At 43.2% G+C, this 18,559-nt stretch overlaps 1 protein-coding gene across 2 annotated transcripts in view; it reads right to left on the bottom strand.

The window, feature by feature from the left end:
• The window catches only part of LOC133650742 (protein turtle homolog B-like), a 268,746-nt gene that overhangs the window by 145,953 nt on the left and 104,234 nt on the right, over positions 1–18,559 (bottom strand). For both annotated transcript variants that reach the window (XM_062048342.1, XM_062048344.1), the window contains exons 4-5: positions 12,640–12,791; positions 911–1,028 (exon numbers count right to left, since the gene is read on the bottom strand). In XM_062048342.1, coding sequence (XP_061904326.1) covers positions 911–1,028; positions 12,640–12,791 — 270 coding nt within the window. The remainder of the gene's footprint in view (positions 1–910; positions 1,029–12,639; positions 12,792–18,559) is intronic.

Here is an 18,559-nt window from a genome sequence, read left to right as displayed (position 1 = left end):
AGTAGGCGCGGCCGGACGGCGTCCCGGCCTGAGTCTGGCGGTGGAGGTATGTGGAGGGGCGTGGCCCTGCGGGCCTGCGGCAAAGCGGGATGTGTCAGGACCGGCTTCGAGATCAGCGACAAGTGAGTAGATGGCCCACCTGGGCGCATTTATCTAATCACCTGTCGCTCTGTTAAAGGCAGCAGCTGAGAAGGAGAGAGGGTGGTTGTTGATGGTGGCTGGAGTTGGAGCACGAGAGCGAACGAGGGCGAGAGCAGGATTCGCACAGACTGAAAGACAATTGCTGAAAAGCACTCGAGACCTTATTGAAAAATAAAAACTGTGTCTGAAAGCCTTGAAAAGGAGCGGTGATGTCTGTGCTTGGTGGCCCGAAGAACCCGGAAGAAAGCAACTTCCACAATAATATTATATATTGCAAAAATATCTTAAATTAATGTTTATCTAAAACACTTCATTGAGGTCTATGTAACACGTTTGTCAAAAATTGACACAATTTCAAGCCAATTTCTGTCTGTATTGAAAATCACTCATTTTGTGTCTTATTTACATGCCAAAAACCTCTACGCCTGGCCCCCTCCAGCTCACAGCGACTGCGTCTCCGCCCCTGCCGAACATATTTTAGTTTTAGCATATCGCTTCCGTATCGACAAATATAAGTTAGAAATATATCGAACTTTTTTCTCACAAATGGAAATAGTGGAGAATTTTAGCATCCTATGTATTATTTTTGCCATTAAGCTGTATGTGCCAGTCTAGTCTTTGTTGAGCCCTACAAAGTGTGTTTCTGGCTCCATAATCACTGCTCAGATTACTTTTTCAAGGTAACCATGACAACACTGGTGAGCACTTCTCCTTTCCCATAGATTAACAAAAGTGTGTACCATTAGAGAAGGTGAAAAAACAAACCCACCTTGAACTAGCAGCCGTGTTGTGTGAATGGCCTCTCCTTGTGGGCTAAAGGCTCGACATGTATAGGCACCACGATCCTCCCGCGTGATGGATAGCACCGTCAAACTTCCATCAAATACCTGTACATACAAATGGGATTGTTACTAGTCAATACGGTGACTAGATTGAACTATATGTAACTGTTTTTTTATTGTTGCTTGCTAGGTGTTTAATGGTAGTGTACTGGTACAACTACGCTAAATGGAAATGGTTGCTTAAGAAAGGACATATGGCGTACAAAGTGAGCTACATGTGAGTTAACATCTTGACTGACGAAACAAATGCTAGGTGTTTCTTTTAAGCACTGTGTTCACATAGAGCTTATTTGCATTATTTAGTTACATGATTTTTGGGGGGGGGGGGGCTAAAACACCTAAAAAGGTCATCATCACCAAAGTAAATCTGTTCTGCCCTGCTCTTTTAAAAGCTAACAGGCTGATTTGTTTGCCCAACAGTCTAAGTGCTACTGACACTGACAACAAGGATTGTTCAGTATGTCCTGCATTTTATTCAGAAACATGTGCCTTTCAAATAACTAAACACAATGAGTCCTTATCTAATCCCATTTATAATTTTCCAATAATTCTACAAAAATGTAGCAGGTCGACAAGTTTCCTTTTAGGATCCGGCTTTAAAGGCTGCTCCATTTGGAGATCCTTAGTCACATAATGGCAGAGTCTTGACTAACTCAATGCATGCTTTGGGCAGTAAGACTCATGGCTTGCGAGCTTGACAACCCTCAACCGTCATTAAAGGGGACCTATGATGATTAATGCCAAAGCGTCAAATCATAAGGTTTATGTTAAAGATCAATTGATCATCGGCACCTTTCGACATATATCGTATCGGCAACAGAAGTACATCAGCAGATACAACACACATATGAAACACGATTCATTCAAAAAACAGAACGATTCGATGCAATTCGATTTAGTGTATGTACAATTCATTAAAATTGGATACAGTGTATGAATTCACAATTCTATGGTTAACATTTGTTGATGGACACATTCTTTTTACACCACAAAAGACCAAAAGCATTCCTTCCTGTGCATACTCATGTTAGAAAATAAATAGTTAGGACCTTGGCACCAAGCGCTCAGACTAGATCTGTACAAGTTAAGTCTATGAGCATGAACAGATGAAAACTACTCGGATAAGAGGCCAAACATTTTCTAAGACAACTGATTATTCATTCAATGACATTCTCAGCCATGAGAATAACCTGATAAATGAGAACGCTCACGTACACATTCATCTTCAAATTTTAAAAAAAATTCTATAAATGTGACATGCGTCCAGTAATTTACATTTTTTAAAACAGATGTTTTATAACATAAAAAGGCAAACACATGTCACATGTCAAATAAATTTATTTTCCACGAATAAAGTCAGTGTTGCCACAGACGCCTACGAGTTCTAGCCAATGGCTTGACTAGGGGGCGGGACTTTTGGAACAAGGATGAAAAGTGATGTGTGTTGTGGTGTTGAAAGGTCGTTTGAATGGTGACGGATTAGAGAGCCGAGACGGCGATAAAGCCCATTGTACGAGAATGTTGCATTTGTGAAATAAAGAAAGACAAAAAAAAATCTGTCTGAGCCGTGATTACTGGGCCGGCGTGGCTCGGTTGGTAGAGCGGCCGTTCCAGCAACTTGAAGGTTCCAGGTTCAATCCCCGCTTTCGCCATCCTTGTGGCTGACGTTGTGTCCTTGGGCAAGATACTTTACCCACTTGTTCCCAGTGCCACCCTCACAGGTTTAAATGTAACTTAGATAACGGGTTTCACTATGTAAAGCGCTTTGAGTGACTAGAGAAAAGCGCTATATAAATATAATTCAATTACTTGGGATTTCATGTTACAATATTGATGGCCGCACTGTACGGAGATGGTTCGCAGTGTTGACAATACGTACCTTGCAGGTAATTATTTGGCAGGCAGCTGTGACTCTCGCGTTGTTTTAAAGATAAACTGTCTGATTGCTAGTCTCACCTGGTCCATGTGTCTACGTCTATTTTCGTCTCCAGTTACGTAAGTTACACGTGACTCTTTTCACGGACAACCCTGGCTCTCATGTTATTTTGAAGACACTAACTGTCAACTGATTTTTAGTTTTGCGCAATAACCTATTTGTGTCTGTACAGTCGATTAACCTAAGGCTTCACAGCTAAATCTTATTGATTGAGGGGGCTGTAACCGGTGTAGTGACATACATGTTGCTACTGTTCTGTATGTATTGATCTTTATAATGTTTATAACGTTATAACTGTTTCCGGAGAGTAGTAGTGGTTATGTTTGTCTTCAAGATATATATTTAATAGTCTTCAGTTTCAAAGAAAAATTAAGATTTTTTGGGGGGAGGGTGCGGTGGGGTTTTATTTGCCATTTGGGAACACCCCTATATATACACATGCAGGAAGCAAATTATAAATGTGATTGTGGAGACAAATTTACGGCAAAGTATGTCCAATACATATTATTTAGACCAGTGGTCCCCAACCTTTTTGTACTTGCGGACCGGTCAATGCTTAAAAATTTGTCCCACGGACCGGGGGTGGGGGAGGGGTAGTAAAAAATTTTTTTTTTTTTTTTTTTTTTTTTTGTCATAAAGAAATACAATCATGTGTGCTTATGAACTGTATCCCTGCAGAATGTATTGATTTATAGTGATATATAATGTATATGTTGTGTTTTTTATGTTGATTTAATAATTTTTTTTTTTTTTTTTTTAATTTCTTGTGCGGCCGCGGCCCGGTACCAATCGGTCCACGGACCGGTACCGGGCCGCGGCCTGGTGGTTGGGGACCACTGATTTAGACCATGAGGTAGTGTTTTAAATGTAGATCTAAATCATCATAGGTCATTTAAACTTAGCCTTCCCATAAACAGAGCAAAATAAGCGGTGGGCCACCAAGTAGAGTTGGGTAACAAGGCTACAAACTGGATTTATTATTAATAGGGAAGTTTCATTTACTACAAATAATGTAATCATTCACGGTTTTCAAACTGTTACGATTGCATATGTTTGCATTGTTGTATTTCCATAAAAAGAAACCGTGTAAACCTTCTAGTCTTCTAGGCCTTCTGAGACAAACCAAAGAGTCCAGTTGCGATCGATTGAATGACCTGAGATGACAATGACCTGGATGAATGTGAACATTCATAGACGTGTAAACCAGGGGCTCCCAAAGTGTGTGTGAGTCATTTGTCACCTATAGCTTGTTTGTTATTGGCTCTTGACCTATGTATAAAAAATTAGATCAATATAAAAGTGACTGGCAACACCAGACTGGAAGAGAGTCCAGCCCCTCTCGAAAAGACTGGTTCCAGAGCCCTTGCTGTGCCTCGAGGTTAGACCAATTAGATCCAGCTGGAACTTCTCTACCTCGCGCACCAGCTCAGGCTCCTTACCCTCGAGCGAGGTGACGTTCCGAGTCCCAAGAGCTAGCTTCTGTAGTCGAGGATCGGACCGCCAAGATCCCTGCCTTCGGTTTCCGCCCAGCTCACGAAGCACCCGACTTCTATGGCCCCTCTCTGCCTTCAGGTTGAGGGACGGGTCCTGACGGTTGTTTGTGCTTGACCACCAAACAGCAGTTCAGAGTACCCACCCATTTTGGAGTCTCTAGAGGGAATACTGGAGAGTGCTCCCGTAGGTGATTCCCTTGTTCTACTTGGGGACTTCAACGCTCACGTTGGCAACGACAGTGAGACATGGAGAGGCGTGATTGGGAGAAACTGTCACCCTGATCTGAACCAGAGTGGTGTTTTGTTATTGGACTTTTACGCTAGTCACAGATTGTCCATAACGGACACCATGTTCAAACATAAGGGTGTCCATATGTGCATTTGGCACCAGGACACCATAGGCCGCAGTGCAATGATCAACTTTGTGGTTGGATTTGCGGACTTGTGTTTTGGACACTCGGGTGAAGAGAAGGGCGGAGATTTCAACCGATCACCACCTGGTGGTGAGTCGGCTCCGATGGGGGGAGAGGATGCCGGACATACCTGACAGGCCCAAAGTGATGGTCTACTCGGAACGTATGGCAGAGTCTCTCGTCAGAGAGAGTTTCAATTCCCACCTCCTGAAGTACTTTAAACATGTTACGAGGGAAGCGCTGGATATTGAGTCCAAGTGGACCATGTTCCGTGCCTCTATTGTTGAGGTAGCCGATTGGAACTGTGGCCGCAACTTGGTCGGTGACTGCCGTGGCGGTAATCCCAGAACCCGCTGGTGGACACCAGCGGACAGATATCGACAGGCTAAGCAGTGTGCAGCTTTGGTTGTTGCAGAGGCAAAAACTCGGACATGAGGAGTTCGGAAAAGCCATGGAAAACAACTTCCCGGACGGCTTCGAAGCAATTCTGAACCACCATCCGCCACCTCAAGAGGGGGAAGCAGTGCACACTGTGTATAGTGGGGACAGGGTACTGCTGACGTCGACTTTGGATGTTGTGGATCGGTGGAAGAAATACTTCCAAGACCTCCTCAATGCCACCTACACGTCTTCCATTGAGAAAGCAGTGGTGGGCTCCCCTATTTCTGGGGCTGAGGTTGCCAAAGTACAAACCCTGTTTCCATATGAGTTGAGAAATTGTGTTAGATGTAAATATAAACGGAATACAATGATTTGCAAATCATTTTCAACCCATATTCAGTTGAATATGCTACAAAGACAACATATTTGATGTTCAAACTGATAAACTTTTTTTTTTTTGCAAATAATCATTAACTTTAGAATTTGATGCCAGCAACACGTGACAAAGAAGTTGGGAAAGGTGGCAATAAATACTGATAAAGTTGAGGAATGCTCATCAAACACATATTTGGAACATCCCACAGGTGAACAGGCAAATTGGGAACAGGTGGGTGCCATGATTGGGTATAAAAATAGATTCCATGAAATGTTTAGTCATTCACAAACAAGGATGCGGCGAGGGTCACCACTTTGTCAACAAATGCGTGAGCAAATTGTTGAACCTTTCTCAACCAGCTATTGCAAGGAATTTAGGGATTTCACCATCTACGGTCCGTAATATCATCAAAGGGTTCAGAGAATCTGGAGAAATCACTGCACGTAAGCAGCTGAGCCCGTGACCTTCGATCCCTCAGGCTGTACTGCATCAACAAGCGACATCAGTGTGTAAAGGATATCACCACATGGGCTCAGGAACACTTCAGAAAACCACTGTCAGTAACTACAGTTGGTCGCTACATCTGTAAGTGCAAGTTAAAACTCTCCCATGCAAAGCGAAAACCGTTTATCAACAACACCCAGAAACGCTGTCGGCTTCGCTGGGCCTGAGCTCATCTAAGATGGACTGATACAAAGTGGAAAAGTGTTCTGTGGTCTGACGAGTCCACATTTCAAATTGTTTTTGGAAACTGTGGACGTCGTGTCCTCCGGACCTAAGAGGAAAAGAACCATCCGGATTGTTATAGGCGCAACGTTGAAAAGCCAGAATCTGTGATGGTATGGGGGTGTATTAGTGCCCAAGGCATGGGTAACTTACACATCTGTGAAGGCGCCATTAATGCTGAAATGTACATACAGGTTTTGGAGCAACATATGTTGCCATCCAAGCAACGTTACCATGGACGCCCCTTCTTATTTCAGCAAGACAATGCCAAGCCACGTGTTACATCAATGTGGCTTCATAGTAAAATAGTGCGGGTACTAGACTGGCCTGCCTGTAGTCCAGACCTGTCTCCCATTGAAAATGTGTGGCGCATTATGAAGCCTAAAATACCACAACAGAGACCCCCGGACTGTTGAACAACTTAAGCTGTACATCAAGCAAGAATGGGAAAAAATTCCACCTGAGAAGCTTCAAAAATGTGTCTCCTCATTTCCCAAACGTTTACTGAGTGTCGTTAAAAGGGAAGGCCATGTAACACAGTGGTGAACATGCCCTTTCCCAACTACTTTGGCATGTGATGCAGCCATGAAATTCTGAGTTAATTATTATTTGCAAAAAAAATAAAGTTTATGAGTTTGAACATCAAATATCTTGTCTTTGTAGTGCATTCAATTGAATATGGGTTGAAAAGGATTTGCAAATCATTGTATTCCGTTTATATTTACGTCTAACACAATTTCCCAACTCATATGGAAACGGGGTTTGTACTTTGGCAACCTCGGCCCCAGAAATAGGGGAGCCCACCACTGCTTTCTCAATGGAAGACGTGTAGGTGGCATTGAGGAGGTCTTGGAAGTATTTCTTCCACCGATCCACAACATCCAAAGTCGACGTCAGCAGTACCCTGTCCCCACTATACACAGTGTGCACTGACATCGGGTACAGTGCCTCTGGATTGGCAGACTGGGGTAGTGGTTAATCTATTTAAAAAGGGTGTGTTCCAACTATCGTGGGATCACACTCCTCAGTCTCCCCGGTATGGTCTATTGAGGTGTAATGGAGAGGAAGCTATGCTGGCTAGTCGAACCTCGGATTCAGGATGAGCAGTGTGGTTTTCGTCCTGGTTGTGGAACTGTGGCAGGATCCTTGAGGGAGCATGAGAGTTTGCCCAACCAGTCTGCATGTGTTTTGTGGACTTGGAGAAGGCATTCCCTCGGGAAGTCCTGTGGAGAGTGTGCAGAGAAATGGGGTATCAAACCGCCTGATTGTGGCAGTCTGCTCCCTGTATGATCACTGACCAAGGTGAACATGCCAGAGGTTGTTCACCTTGGTCAGCATTGCGGGCAGTAAGTCGGACCTGTTTCCAGTGAGTGTTGGATTTTGCCAGGGCTACCATTTGTCAACAATTTTGTTTACAACTTTTGTGGAAATAATTTCTAAGCGCAATCAGGACGGTGAGGGGATCCGGTTTAGTGGCTGCAAGATTAGGTCTCTGCTTTTTGCAGATGATGTGGTCCTGCTGGCTTCATCTGGCCAGGATCTTTAATTTTAACTGGATCGGTTTGCAGCGTGTGAAGCGACTGGGATGAAACTCAGCGTTTTCAAGTCCGAGTCCATGGTTCTCGCCTGGAAGAGGGTCGTGTGCCATCTCCAGGTTGGGGAGGAGATCCTGCCCCAAGTGGAGGAGTTCAAGTACCTAGGGGTCTTGTTCACAAGCGAGGGAAAGGTGGCTCGTGGGATCGACAGGCGAATCAGGGCGGCGTCTGCAGTGACCCTGTATCGATCCGTCGTGGTGAAGAAAGAGCTGAGCCGGAAGACAAAGCTCTCAATTTACCGTTCGATGTACCTATGGTCATGAGCTGTGGGTTATCACCGAAAGGACAAGATCACAAGTACAAGCAGCCGGAATGAGTTTCCTCCGTCGGAGGGTGGGCTCTCCCTTAGAGATAGAGTAAAAAGCTCTGTCATACGTGAGGAGCTCAAAGTAAAGCCGTTGCTCCTCCACATCGAGAGGAGCCAGATGAGGTAGTTTGGGTATCTGATCAGAATGCGCCCCTAATGCCTCGCTAGGGAAGTGTTAAGGGCACGTCCGACCAGTAGGAGACTGCGGGGAAGACCCAGGACACGGTGGAGGGACTATGTCTAACAGCTGGCCTGGGAACGCTTCGAGATGAGAAGAGCTGGACGAAGTAGCTGGGGTGAGGAAAGTCTGGGCTTCTCTGCTTAAGTTGATGCCCCCGCGACACGACTACCGATAAGCGGAAGAAGATGGATGGATGGATAAAAGTGACTGTTTGTAACGCTTACACGGCTGTAGGAATGTAATGATAAATGGTATTAATTATAACCGCGGTAAAACTCCTGACCATTTTTAATTAAAATGATCAAAAAACCATGATTGATAACTCCATTTTGATAAACTCACAGATTGACTGGCGCCATGCTAACATGAAAACAAGTGTCATTAAAGTATTTGCCCAAAAAGAAACCACATACCCCAATCTAAATTTACGGTATTGCTGTCTGCGCAAATAAGCTATTCAATTGTGCACATTGGACCGACAAGCTGTGCTCTTTTAGAACAGATGGATTGTTTTATACGAGGCGGAGGTGTTGTTACAGTGCATTAAAGGACCACTAAACTGAGTTGGATGCCACAACACCCGCCATAAATAAGAAATAATTGACTTTATTTGTTAAACACTTTTCATTTAAATGCATCCTAAAGTGCTACAACACAAACCAATAAAACAAAAGATTAGTGTTATGTTCTCGCACTGTTGTGGAAGTTGTGACCCTAAGATGTGGCGACAGAAGATGACGTGCAGGTAATAAAAGTATGTATTGTTTAAAAATACAAAAATAGAGTGCAGCATTGAAGTGCACAGTAAGCACAGGGAAGCTGTGCATATAAAGACTGGACAATACTGGACAATTAAATCATATCAATGTAAAACAAACATAAAAAAATGTTCCAGCAGCAAGAGGTAGCTGAAGCTAGCATATAAACCATTTTGATTAGCAATCAGGGACAGGTGAGTCCATTGATCGTCAATCAAGAATAGGTGAGGGAAAATAACAGAGGGAGGGAAATAAAGTCACTGCAAGGCAACACACAACCAACACACTACCAACCGAGCTATACACCATTGGGCGGTATAGCTCGGTTGGTAGAGTGGCCGTGCCAGCAACTTGAGGGTTGCAGGTTCAATCCCCGCTTCCGCCATCCTAGCCACTGCCGTTGTGTCCTTGGGCAAGACACTTTACCCACCTGCTCCCAGTGCCACCCACACTGCTTTAAATGTAAGTTAGATATTGGGTTTCACTATGTAAAGCGCTTTGAGTCACTTGAGAAAAAGCGCTATATAAATATAATTCACTTCACACACAGAACAGGAAGTGGGGAAAAAATAAGTAACTAAATTGGAACAAAATGACTCAACACAGGAAAAACACAAAAAAAACAAAAAAACAAGGTTAGATCTGCCTTTAAAGGTCAGGACGCTTAGACATTGAAACAGATAAAATACTAAGACTAAAACACTATCAGTGAAGCATAAGGAACACAAAACATGCAAAACAGTGGCTTTTCTAACTGTGGGTCTATTTTAAGCTCTTAGTTATTTAAAAACAATATCTTAGTCAAAGAACTTAGTGTGTGTTTAAGTACTATTTAGGTACATTCAACAATACCGCGTTAATAATAATAACGGTGATCATTTGGGTTTTGATAACCGTGATATGAATTTTTCATCGTGTTACATCCCTACACGTCTGCCTTAAGGAAGCTAAGTGTCGTAGGCATTGTACTGTTTACTGCCCTCTTCCTTCTTTAAACATACAAGCCACAACCCCACATAACACACACACTAGCAGGAAAATGCGAAGAAAACATAAAGTTAAAGTTAAAGTACCACTGATTGTCACACACATACTAGGTGTGGTGAAATTACCCTCTGCATTTGACCCATCCCATTGTTCCACCCTCTGGGAGGTGAGGGGAGCAGTGAGCAGCAGCGGTAGCGCTCAGGAATTATTTTGGTGATTAAACCCCCAATTCCAACCCTTGATGCTGAGTGATGCTGAGGGAGGTAACGGGTCCCATTTGTATAGTCTTTGGTATGAGTCAGCCAGAGTTTGAATTCACGACCTACCAATCTCAGGGCGGACACTAACCACAAGGCCACTGAGCAGGTCATATACATACATTGTCGGTTGAAACTATTTGTTACTAGTCAGTGTTAGCTACGCCATGCAACGCTACCTATTCCACTACTTTCTTAATTAGTTTGTTAGATAAATATGAACATTTTTAAAGACATAAAATCTTGGATTTAATTGACGATTGCACTTTGGCTGTAACATATCACAGATGAAGGTAAAACTAGTTTTGTTTGTTTGTTAATGATAGCAATTTGGCTAAGTTTAGCTAACGTTAGCTATCATTGAATGTATAAACTATCGTAACAATAACAAAGAAGAATTATGTATTTGTGAAATCCAAGACAGAATTATTTGGTCATAATATAAAGTTTTACTACAAAAGCAGTGTTAGGAAGAAGTGTATGATTTTACTCACCTGTTTAACATAAATGTAGCAACCATTTTGAAACTTGTGGCGGTTTCCAAAGGTCTCTATAGCGCTCAAAAAGATCTCCAGTATTTACTCTTCTCACTCTTCAATGTTTTTTTCTCGGCCTCCCGGTGGTTAAAGGCAGAAATGAGGGCAAGTTGTCAGCCATTTCTGCAAATTGTTTGTCGCTTCTCTGAGGCGGCTTTTGTGTACGTATCTATGGACGTGTGTTTGTGCACGAGACAGCCATAGGCTGTCAAAGTTAATGCGATAACAAAAAGTTAACAAAAATGTCATTCAACAGCACTATTTCTTTCTTATCACGCAACTAACATGTACCCTGTGTGGCTCTTAGTCCATGACGTTGTGGTGGAAGAGTCACAGGGACAAATAGAGAGCAGAAACGGACACAGAAAAAGGTATATTGATTGGCAAGTTTAGCTTGGTGGCTATGGAGCTAAAACACTGCCAGTAAGATTTGGTATCGAAAAAAGAAATCGACATTGTAGACAAAGTTGTATTGGCACTAAAACAAGTTTTGGCAACAAATAAATACAAACATTGGAAAAAATTCAATATTTTTGGTGGCTATATTTTTTAATCATGAGAACTTTTCGATGCCAATATTCATATATTTGTACTCTTGTATTGTTTTTTTGTGTTTGGAAGTTTTTTATGTTAACATTTTTTTTTTTCACATTAGCTTCTCTTTTTTACGGTTCCAAACTAATGATAGTGTTTTCACATGGAGGGCGGGTGCCTGTGGGTTATTGTGTGGTTGTTTCGAGGGCTTTATGGGCGGAATGGAGGACTCCTTTGTCAGCTGACTTTTATTTATGTTTATTTACGAGTTAAAATGCTTTTTTTTTTATATATCGGTCTTCTTGTCTCTCATAATGATTGTGAGTAGGGATGTCTGATAATGGCTTTTTGTCAATATCCGATATTCCGATATTGTCCAACTCTTTAATTACTGATACCGATATCAACCGATACTGATATCAACCGATACCGATATATACAGTCGTGGAATTAACACATTATTATGCCTAATTTGGACAACCAGGTATGGTGAAGATAAGGTCCTTTTTTTAAAAATTAATAAAATAAAATAACATAAATAAATTAAAAACATTTTCTTGAATAAAAAAGAAAGTAAAACAATATAAAAACAGTTACATAGAAACTAGCAATTAATGAAAATGAGTAAAATTAACTGTTAAAGGTTAGTACGATTAGTGGACCAGCAGCACGCACAATCCTGTGTGCTTACGAACTGTATCCCTTGCAGACTGTATTGATATACATTGATATATAATGTAGGCACCAGAATATTAATAACAGAAAGAAACAACCCTTTTGTGTGAATGAGTGTGAATGAGTGTGAATGAGTGTAAATGGGGGAGGGAGGTTTTTTGGGTTGGTGCACTAATTGTAAGTGTATCTTGTGTTTTTTATGTTGATTTAATAAAAAAAACAAAAAACAAAACGATACCGATAAAAAAACAGATGCCGATATTTTCCGATATTACATATTAAAGCATTTATGTACATCTCTTATTGTGAGTGATAGGCAAAATTCCAAAAAAAAGGGCAGTTCCCCTTTAACTAAGACAAAACTTGCAACTCAACTACAGTATAATAACACCGAAAACTGCTGAATTGTCACAAGCTCTGGCATTTAGAAGTATAAATGCAATGATTTTGGAGGGTGTTTTTCTCAATAAATCATAAAGGTAACAAATTCAGTATTTATACCTTATACTTGGCACTGGTCACCATAAGGTTGCCTTCCCGCAGCCAGCTGACCGAGGGTTTGGGGTTGCCAAAGGCCATGCAGGTCAAAGTGATGCTGCCAGCCTCCTTGGCTTCAACGTACTGAGGTGGCGTATCTGTGAACGTGGGAGGGGCTGAGGGAGAAAGCAAATGCAGAAATGTCAATATTAATTTCTAAACAAAAGAATAAAGCATAGATGGAACAAAGACATTTCTGATTGTAAAATACCAGACCAATATAAAGTATTTCAGAGTTTTTATATACTGTATTTATTGAAAAAAAAAAAGTAAATTTAGTGTGAAAAAAGTCATTAATTTTACTAATGGCAGTGGTTAACATATTTTTACATTGGTCAAATTGACCTAGCCATTAGCCACACAATGCTACACTTGATAAGTGTAGGCTGTTTTTCATTTTAAAAAAAGTATGTGATCTCCACTGCCGATTATTGTCTTTTAATGCGGATCACAAATGCCAATCTCCTCTGGCTGACATTGTATTTACAGTAGGAAGGGGATTCATATGGCCGCATTCGTCGCGGTTTACCTGACACATGAAACGTGACGAATTGCTGAATATCTTAAAAAAATGTGTTTTGTCACAATTCCAACTTTGACCACAGTGTCAGTTGGTATGTAGAGGGGCCCTTCCCATCATTTTCAGCAATTGCATAGCCAAATTATTAATCCCCTCCCTAACCCAACAACCCCTCAGTAAACAAGTATCTAACTGTGCCGTAAATAATATAAATATCATTATTTTGTAAATGTTATTTTTGCAGATGTTTAGTTGATTAGTTGCTGCTAACACCCACCATGCATTTACATATTTAGTTATGTTTAATTTAAACATCCGGAGCCAGGCCCGGAGTTGGGGCACGATGGCGAGCGCCTGGTGGCCGGCCCTGTCCCCATGGGGCCCGGCCGGGCACTACCCGAAGAGGCAACGTGGGTCCCCCCTCCAATGGGCTCACCACTCATGGGAGGGGCCATAGAGGTCGGGTGCATTGTGAGCTGGGCGGCAGCCGAAGGCAGGGCACTTGGCGGTCCGATCCTCGGCTACATAAGCTAGCTCTTGGGACGTGGAACGTCAACTCGCTGGGGGGGAAGGAGCCTGAGCTTGTGCGCAAGGTAGAGAAGTTCCGGCTGGATATAGTCGGGCTCACCTCGACGCACAGCAAGGGCTCTGGAACCAGTTCTCTCGAGAGGGGCTGGACTCTCTTCCACACTGGCGTTGAAAGCAGTGAGAGGCGACGAGCTGGGGTAGCAATTCTTGTTGACCCCCGGCTCAAAGCCTGCACGTTGGAGTTCAACCCGGTGGACGAGAGGGTAGCCTCCCTCCGCCTTCGGGTGGGGGGACGGGTCCTGACTGTTGTTTGTGCTTACGCACCAAACAGCAGTTCAGAGTACCCACCCTTTTTGGATACACTCGAGGGAGTACTGGAAAGTGCTCCCCCGGGTGATTCCCTCGTTCTACTGGGGGACTTTAACGCTCATGTTGGCAACGACAGTGAAACCTGGAGAGGCGTGATTGGGAAGAATGGCCGCCCGGATCTGAACCCGAGTGGTGTTTTGTTATTGTACCTTTGTGCTCGTCACAGATTGTCCATAACAAACACCATGTTCAAGCATAAGGGTGTCCATATGTGCACTTGGCACCAGGACACCCTTAAGGCTCTGGATGCTGTGGGGCTGTCTTGGTTGACAAGACTCTGCAGCGTGGTACCTCTGGATTGGCAGACCGGGGTGATGGTTCCTCTCTTTAAGAAGGGGAACCGGAGGGTGTGTTCCAACTATCGTGGGATCACACTCCTCAGCCTTCCCGGTAAGGTCTATTCAGGTGTACTGGAGAGGAGGCTACGCCGGATAGTCGAACCTCGGATTCAGGAGGAACAGTGTGGTTTTCGTCCTGGTCGTGGAACTGTGGACCAGCTCTATACTCTCGGCAGGGTCCTTGAGGGCGCATGGGAGTTTGCTCAACCAGTCTACATGTGCTTTGTGGACTTGGAGAAGGCATTCGACCGTGTACCCGGGGGGGTCCTGTGGGGAGTGCTCAGAGAGTATGGGGTATCGGACTGTCTGATTGTGGCTGTCCGCTCCCTGTACGATCAAAGTCAGAGCTTGGTCCGCATTGCCGGCAGTAAGTCGGACACATTTCCAGTGAGGGTTGGACTCCGCCAAGGCTGCCCTTTGTCACTGATTCTGTTCATAACTTTTATGGACAGAATTTCTAGGCGCAGTCAAGGCGTTGAGGGGATCCGGTTTGGTGGCTGCAGGATTAGGTCTCTGCTTTTTGCAGATGATGTGGTCCTGATGGCTTCATCCGGCCAGGGTCTTCAGCTCTCACTGGATCGGTTCGCAGCCGAGTGTGAAGCGGCTGGGATGAGAATCAGCACCTCCAAGTCCGAGTCCATGGTTCTCGCCCGGAAAAGGGTGGAGTGCCATCTCCGGGTTGGGGAGGAGACCCTGCCCCAAGTGGAGGAGTTCAAGTACCTAGGAGTCTTGTTCACGAGTGAGGGAAAAGTGGATCGTGAGATCGACAGGCGGATCGGTGCGGCATCTTCAGTAATGCGGACGCTGTATCGATCCGTTGTGGTGAAGAAGGAGCTGAGCCGGAAGGCAAAGCTCTCAATTTACCGGTCGATCTACGTTCCCATCCTCACCTATGGTCATGAGCTTTGGGTTATGACCGAAAGGACAAGATCACGGGTACAGGCGGCCGAAATGAGTTTCCTCCGCCGGGTGGCGGGGCTCTCCCTTAGAGATAGGGTGAGAAGCTCTGCCATCCGGGGGGAGCTCAAAGTAAAGCCACTGCTCCTCCACATCGAGAGGAGCCAGATGAGGTGGTTCGGGCATCTGGTCAGGATGCCACCCGAACGCCTCCCTAGGGAGGTGTTTCGGGCACGTCCAACCGGTAGGAGGCCACGGGGAAGACCCAGGACACGTTGGGAAGACTATGTCTCCCGGCTGGCCTGGGAACGCCTCGGGATCCCCCGGGAGGAGCTGGACGAAGTGGCTGGGGAGAGGAGAGTCTGGGCTTCCCTGCTTAGGCTGCTGCCCCCGCGACCCGACCTCGGATAAGCGGAAGAAGATGGATGGATGGATGGATAATTTAAACCCATATATTATGAATTACCCATTGTGTTCATCCCTAATTATTTTTCAGACAAGATAAGTTACTTTATACTTTGGATGAGCGCATCTGGCCTTGGGAAAATCCAAGTCCACAAAGAGAGCAAGCAATGTTTTATGCAGACATTTAGCAAGTAAACAAACTATTCACCCTTATCAAGGAAGTGACTTCTTTACGAGTTTAAAAATAAATGTTTTTCAATTTTCAAGGACAGCAAAAGCTCATTCGGACAACGTTACACCTTTGTATCTTATGAGTACCCTACAAGAACAAGATAAAATGCAACTCATTCTTCCGTCAACTGCTTTACCTTACAGCCACCCATACACTCCCATAGTGTCATGAATATAAAAATGTAGGTAGATGTTGGCTTTGTGTTATTGTTTTATTTATTGAGGCCCATCAGTGACGCTGTAAAGCGGAGAACAGTGAAGACGATTTTAAGCGGCAATTATTGGCAGGTATAGGGACCAAATTCGGTACTTTTATATTCCGACCGAAGTCCGTCACTACTGATTCACGTCAAATCAAACGTTGCCATATTTCGATTACCTTTGTTGCACTTAACGTTGTTTCCGGTTTGAGCCTTGGCACCAGAAAAAAACGACCAAGTTTGTAGGTAGTATTACAATTTTCCATGCCAACAAAGCAATAAGAAGGTGCTCAAAAGTACAATAAGGCTTATTGTTTAAAATGCGTTAGCTCGATGCTAATTTATATTAAAATTGCAACAGACATATTACTGATTAACATTAGGGATTTCAACCCCTCCAAATTCGGTAATCTCTGCTCTGACTAGAGGTAAACGTTTCTAACACAAACAGTTCAGTTGTGATCGATTTAATGCCTTGAGAATGATCATATTTAGAACAAAACTAAAGATTTTAGGCAAACAAAAACAAACTTACTTGTGAACAATTTGACAACATAAGAGAGAGTGGCCCTGCGATGAGGTGGCGACTTGTCCAGGGTGTACCCCGCCTTCCGCCCGATTGTAGCTGAGATAGGCTCCAGCGCCCCCCGCGACCCCGGAGGGAATAAGCGGTAGAAAATGGATGGATAAGAGAGAGTAACATAATCAACAAAATAAGGACGTAACTATAACCCTTATAACAATGAAAAGCAGTAAAATTCCTAAAAACATTACCATTTTACATTTTTATTATCATAAAACTGTGATAGATTACCTTACACTTTGAAAAAACTGTGACGCTGCTCATCATCTGGAGAAGCTAATCACTAACTAGATTAATTGATCGAATGAATAAAAAACACATTAACATCTTTCCCATTACAAACACCCGTTTTGCCTTTATTTAGCAACACTAAAATCTTTACAACTGTAAACTTGACATGCAATAAGTTGCATGTCACTATCAAACAGCTGGTGTGTAATGAGTACAATACTTACGGTATTAACACTCAACAAAATGACTCAACAAAAGAAAAGACTAGCACATTCATCCTAGAGGCAAAGACTACCTCCTGGCTAAAGCAACACACCATAGTCCAGAGCCACGCATGGAGAGAGATGATTAATGAACTGAAAATCTCATATAAAATATAGAACATAAAGTTGCAAGGAATACATCAATAATAAATAAAGCAAAATATGTTCTGGACCAAAAATCACTCCACATTCACTGCTAGCCAGTGTTACCATATCTGAGTTATTGTGCAGAAATATGGGGAAAAAACTACAAAAGTACATGAATCCTTTATTTATTGAATCAAAATTATTGAAATTCAACCATTTGGTCCATTTCAAAAGAGTTAATATTATGTACAAAGCACAATGAAGGTAAAAAATATTTGTTCAGTCGTTCTGTGTATTTTTTTATGTTTATGTTAAAGTGCCTGCTGGTCACTAGACACTGCATGAAAGTAGCAGCAGAGTGTGTCAAATATGGCTGGAAAATTATACTTTGACGAAATAAAAGCATGTTTTATTATATTATATATATTAAAGGCCTACTGAAACCCACTACTACCGACCACACAGTCTGATAGTTTATATATCAATGATGAAATCTTAACATTGCAACACATGCCAATACGGCCGGGTTAACTTATAAAGTGCAATTTTAAATTTCCCGCTAAACTTCCGGTTGAAAACGTCTATGTATGATGACGTATGCGCGTGACGTCAATCGTTGAAACGGGAAGTATGCGGACACATTGAATCCTATACAAAAAACTCTGTTTTCATCTCAAAATTCCACAGTATTCTGGACATCTGTGTTGGTGAATCTTTTGCAATTTGTTTAATGAACAATGAAGACTGCAAAGAAGAAAGTTGTAGGTGGGATCGGTGTATTAGCGGCGGACTACAGCAACACAACCAGGAGGAATGAGAGATGGATAGCAGACGCGCTAGCCGCCGAACTCACCTTAACTTCCTCCGTCTCCGGGCCGCCGACCGCATCTGTGATCGGGTGAAGTCCTTCGTCGCACCGTCGATCGCTGGAACGCAGGTGAGCACGGGTGTTGATGAGCAGATGAGGGCTGGCTGGCGTAGGTGGATAGCTAATGTTTTTAGCATACCTCTGTGAGGTCCGGTTGCTAAGTTAGCTTCAATGGCGTCGTTAGCAACAGCATTGTTAACCTTCGCCAGGCTGGAAAGCATTAACCGTGTAGTTACAGGTCCATGGTTTAATAGTATTGTTGATTTTCTATCTATGCTTCCAGTCAGGGGTTGATTTATTTTGTTTCTATATGCAGTTAAGCACGATGCTATCACGTTAGCTCCGTAGCTAAAGTGTTTCGCCG

Source organism: Entelurus aequoreus, linkage group LG05, assembly GCF_033978785.1.
Source record: "Entelurus aequoreus isolate RoL-2023_Sb linkage group LG05, RoL_Eaeq_v1.1, whole genome shotgun sequence".
NCBI classification, from domain to species: Eukaryota; Metazoa; Chordata; class Actinopteri; order Syngnathiformes; family Syngnathidae; genus Entelurus; species Entelurus aequoreus.
The sequence above is the reverse complement of the archived record's forward strand: the minus strand, read 5'-3'. Positions and strand labels throughout refer to the sequence as shown.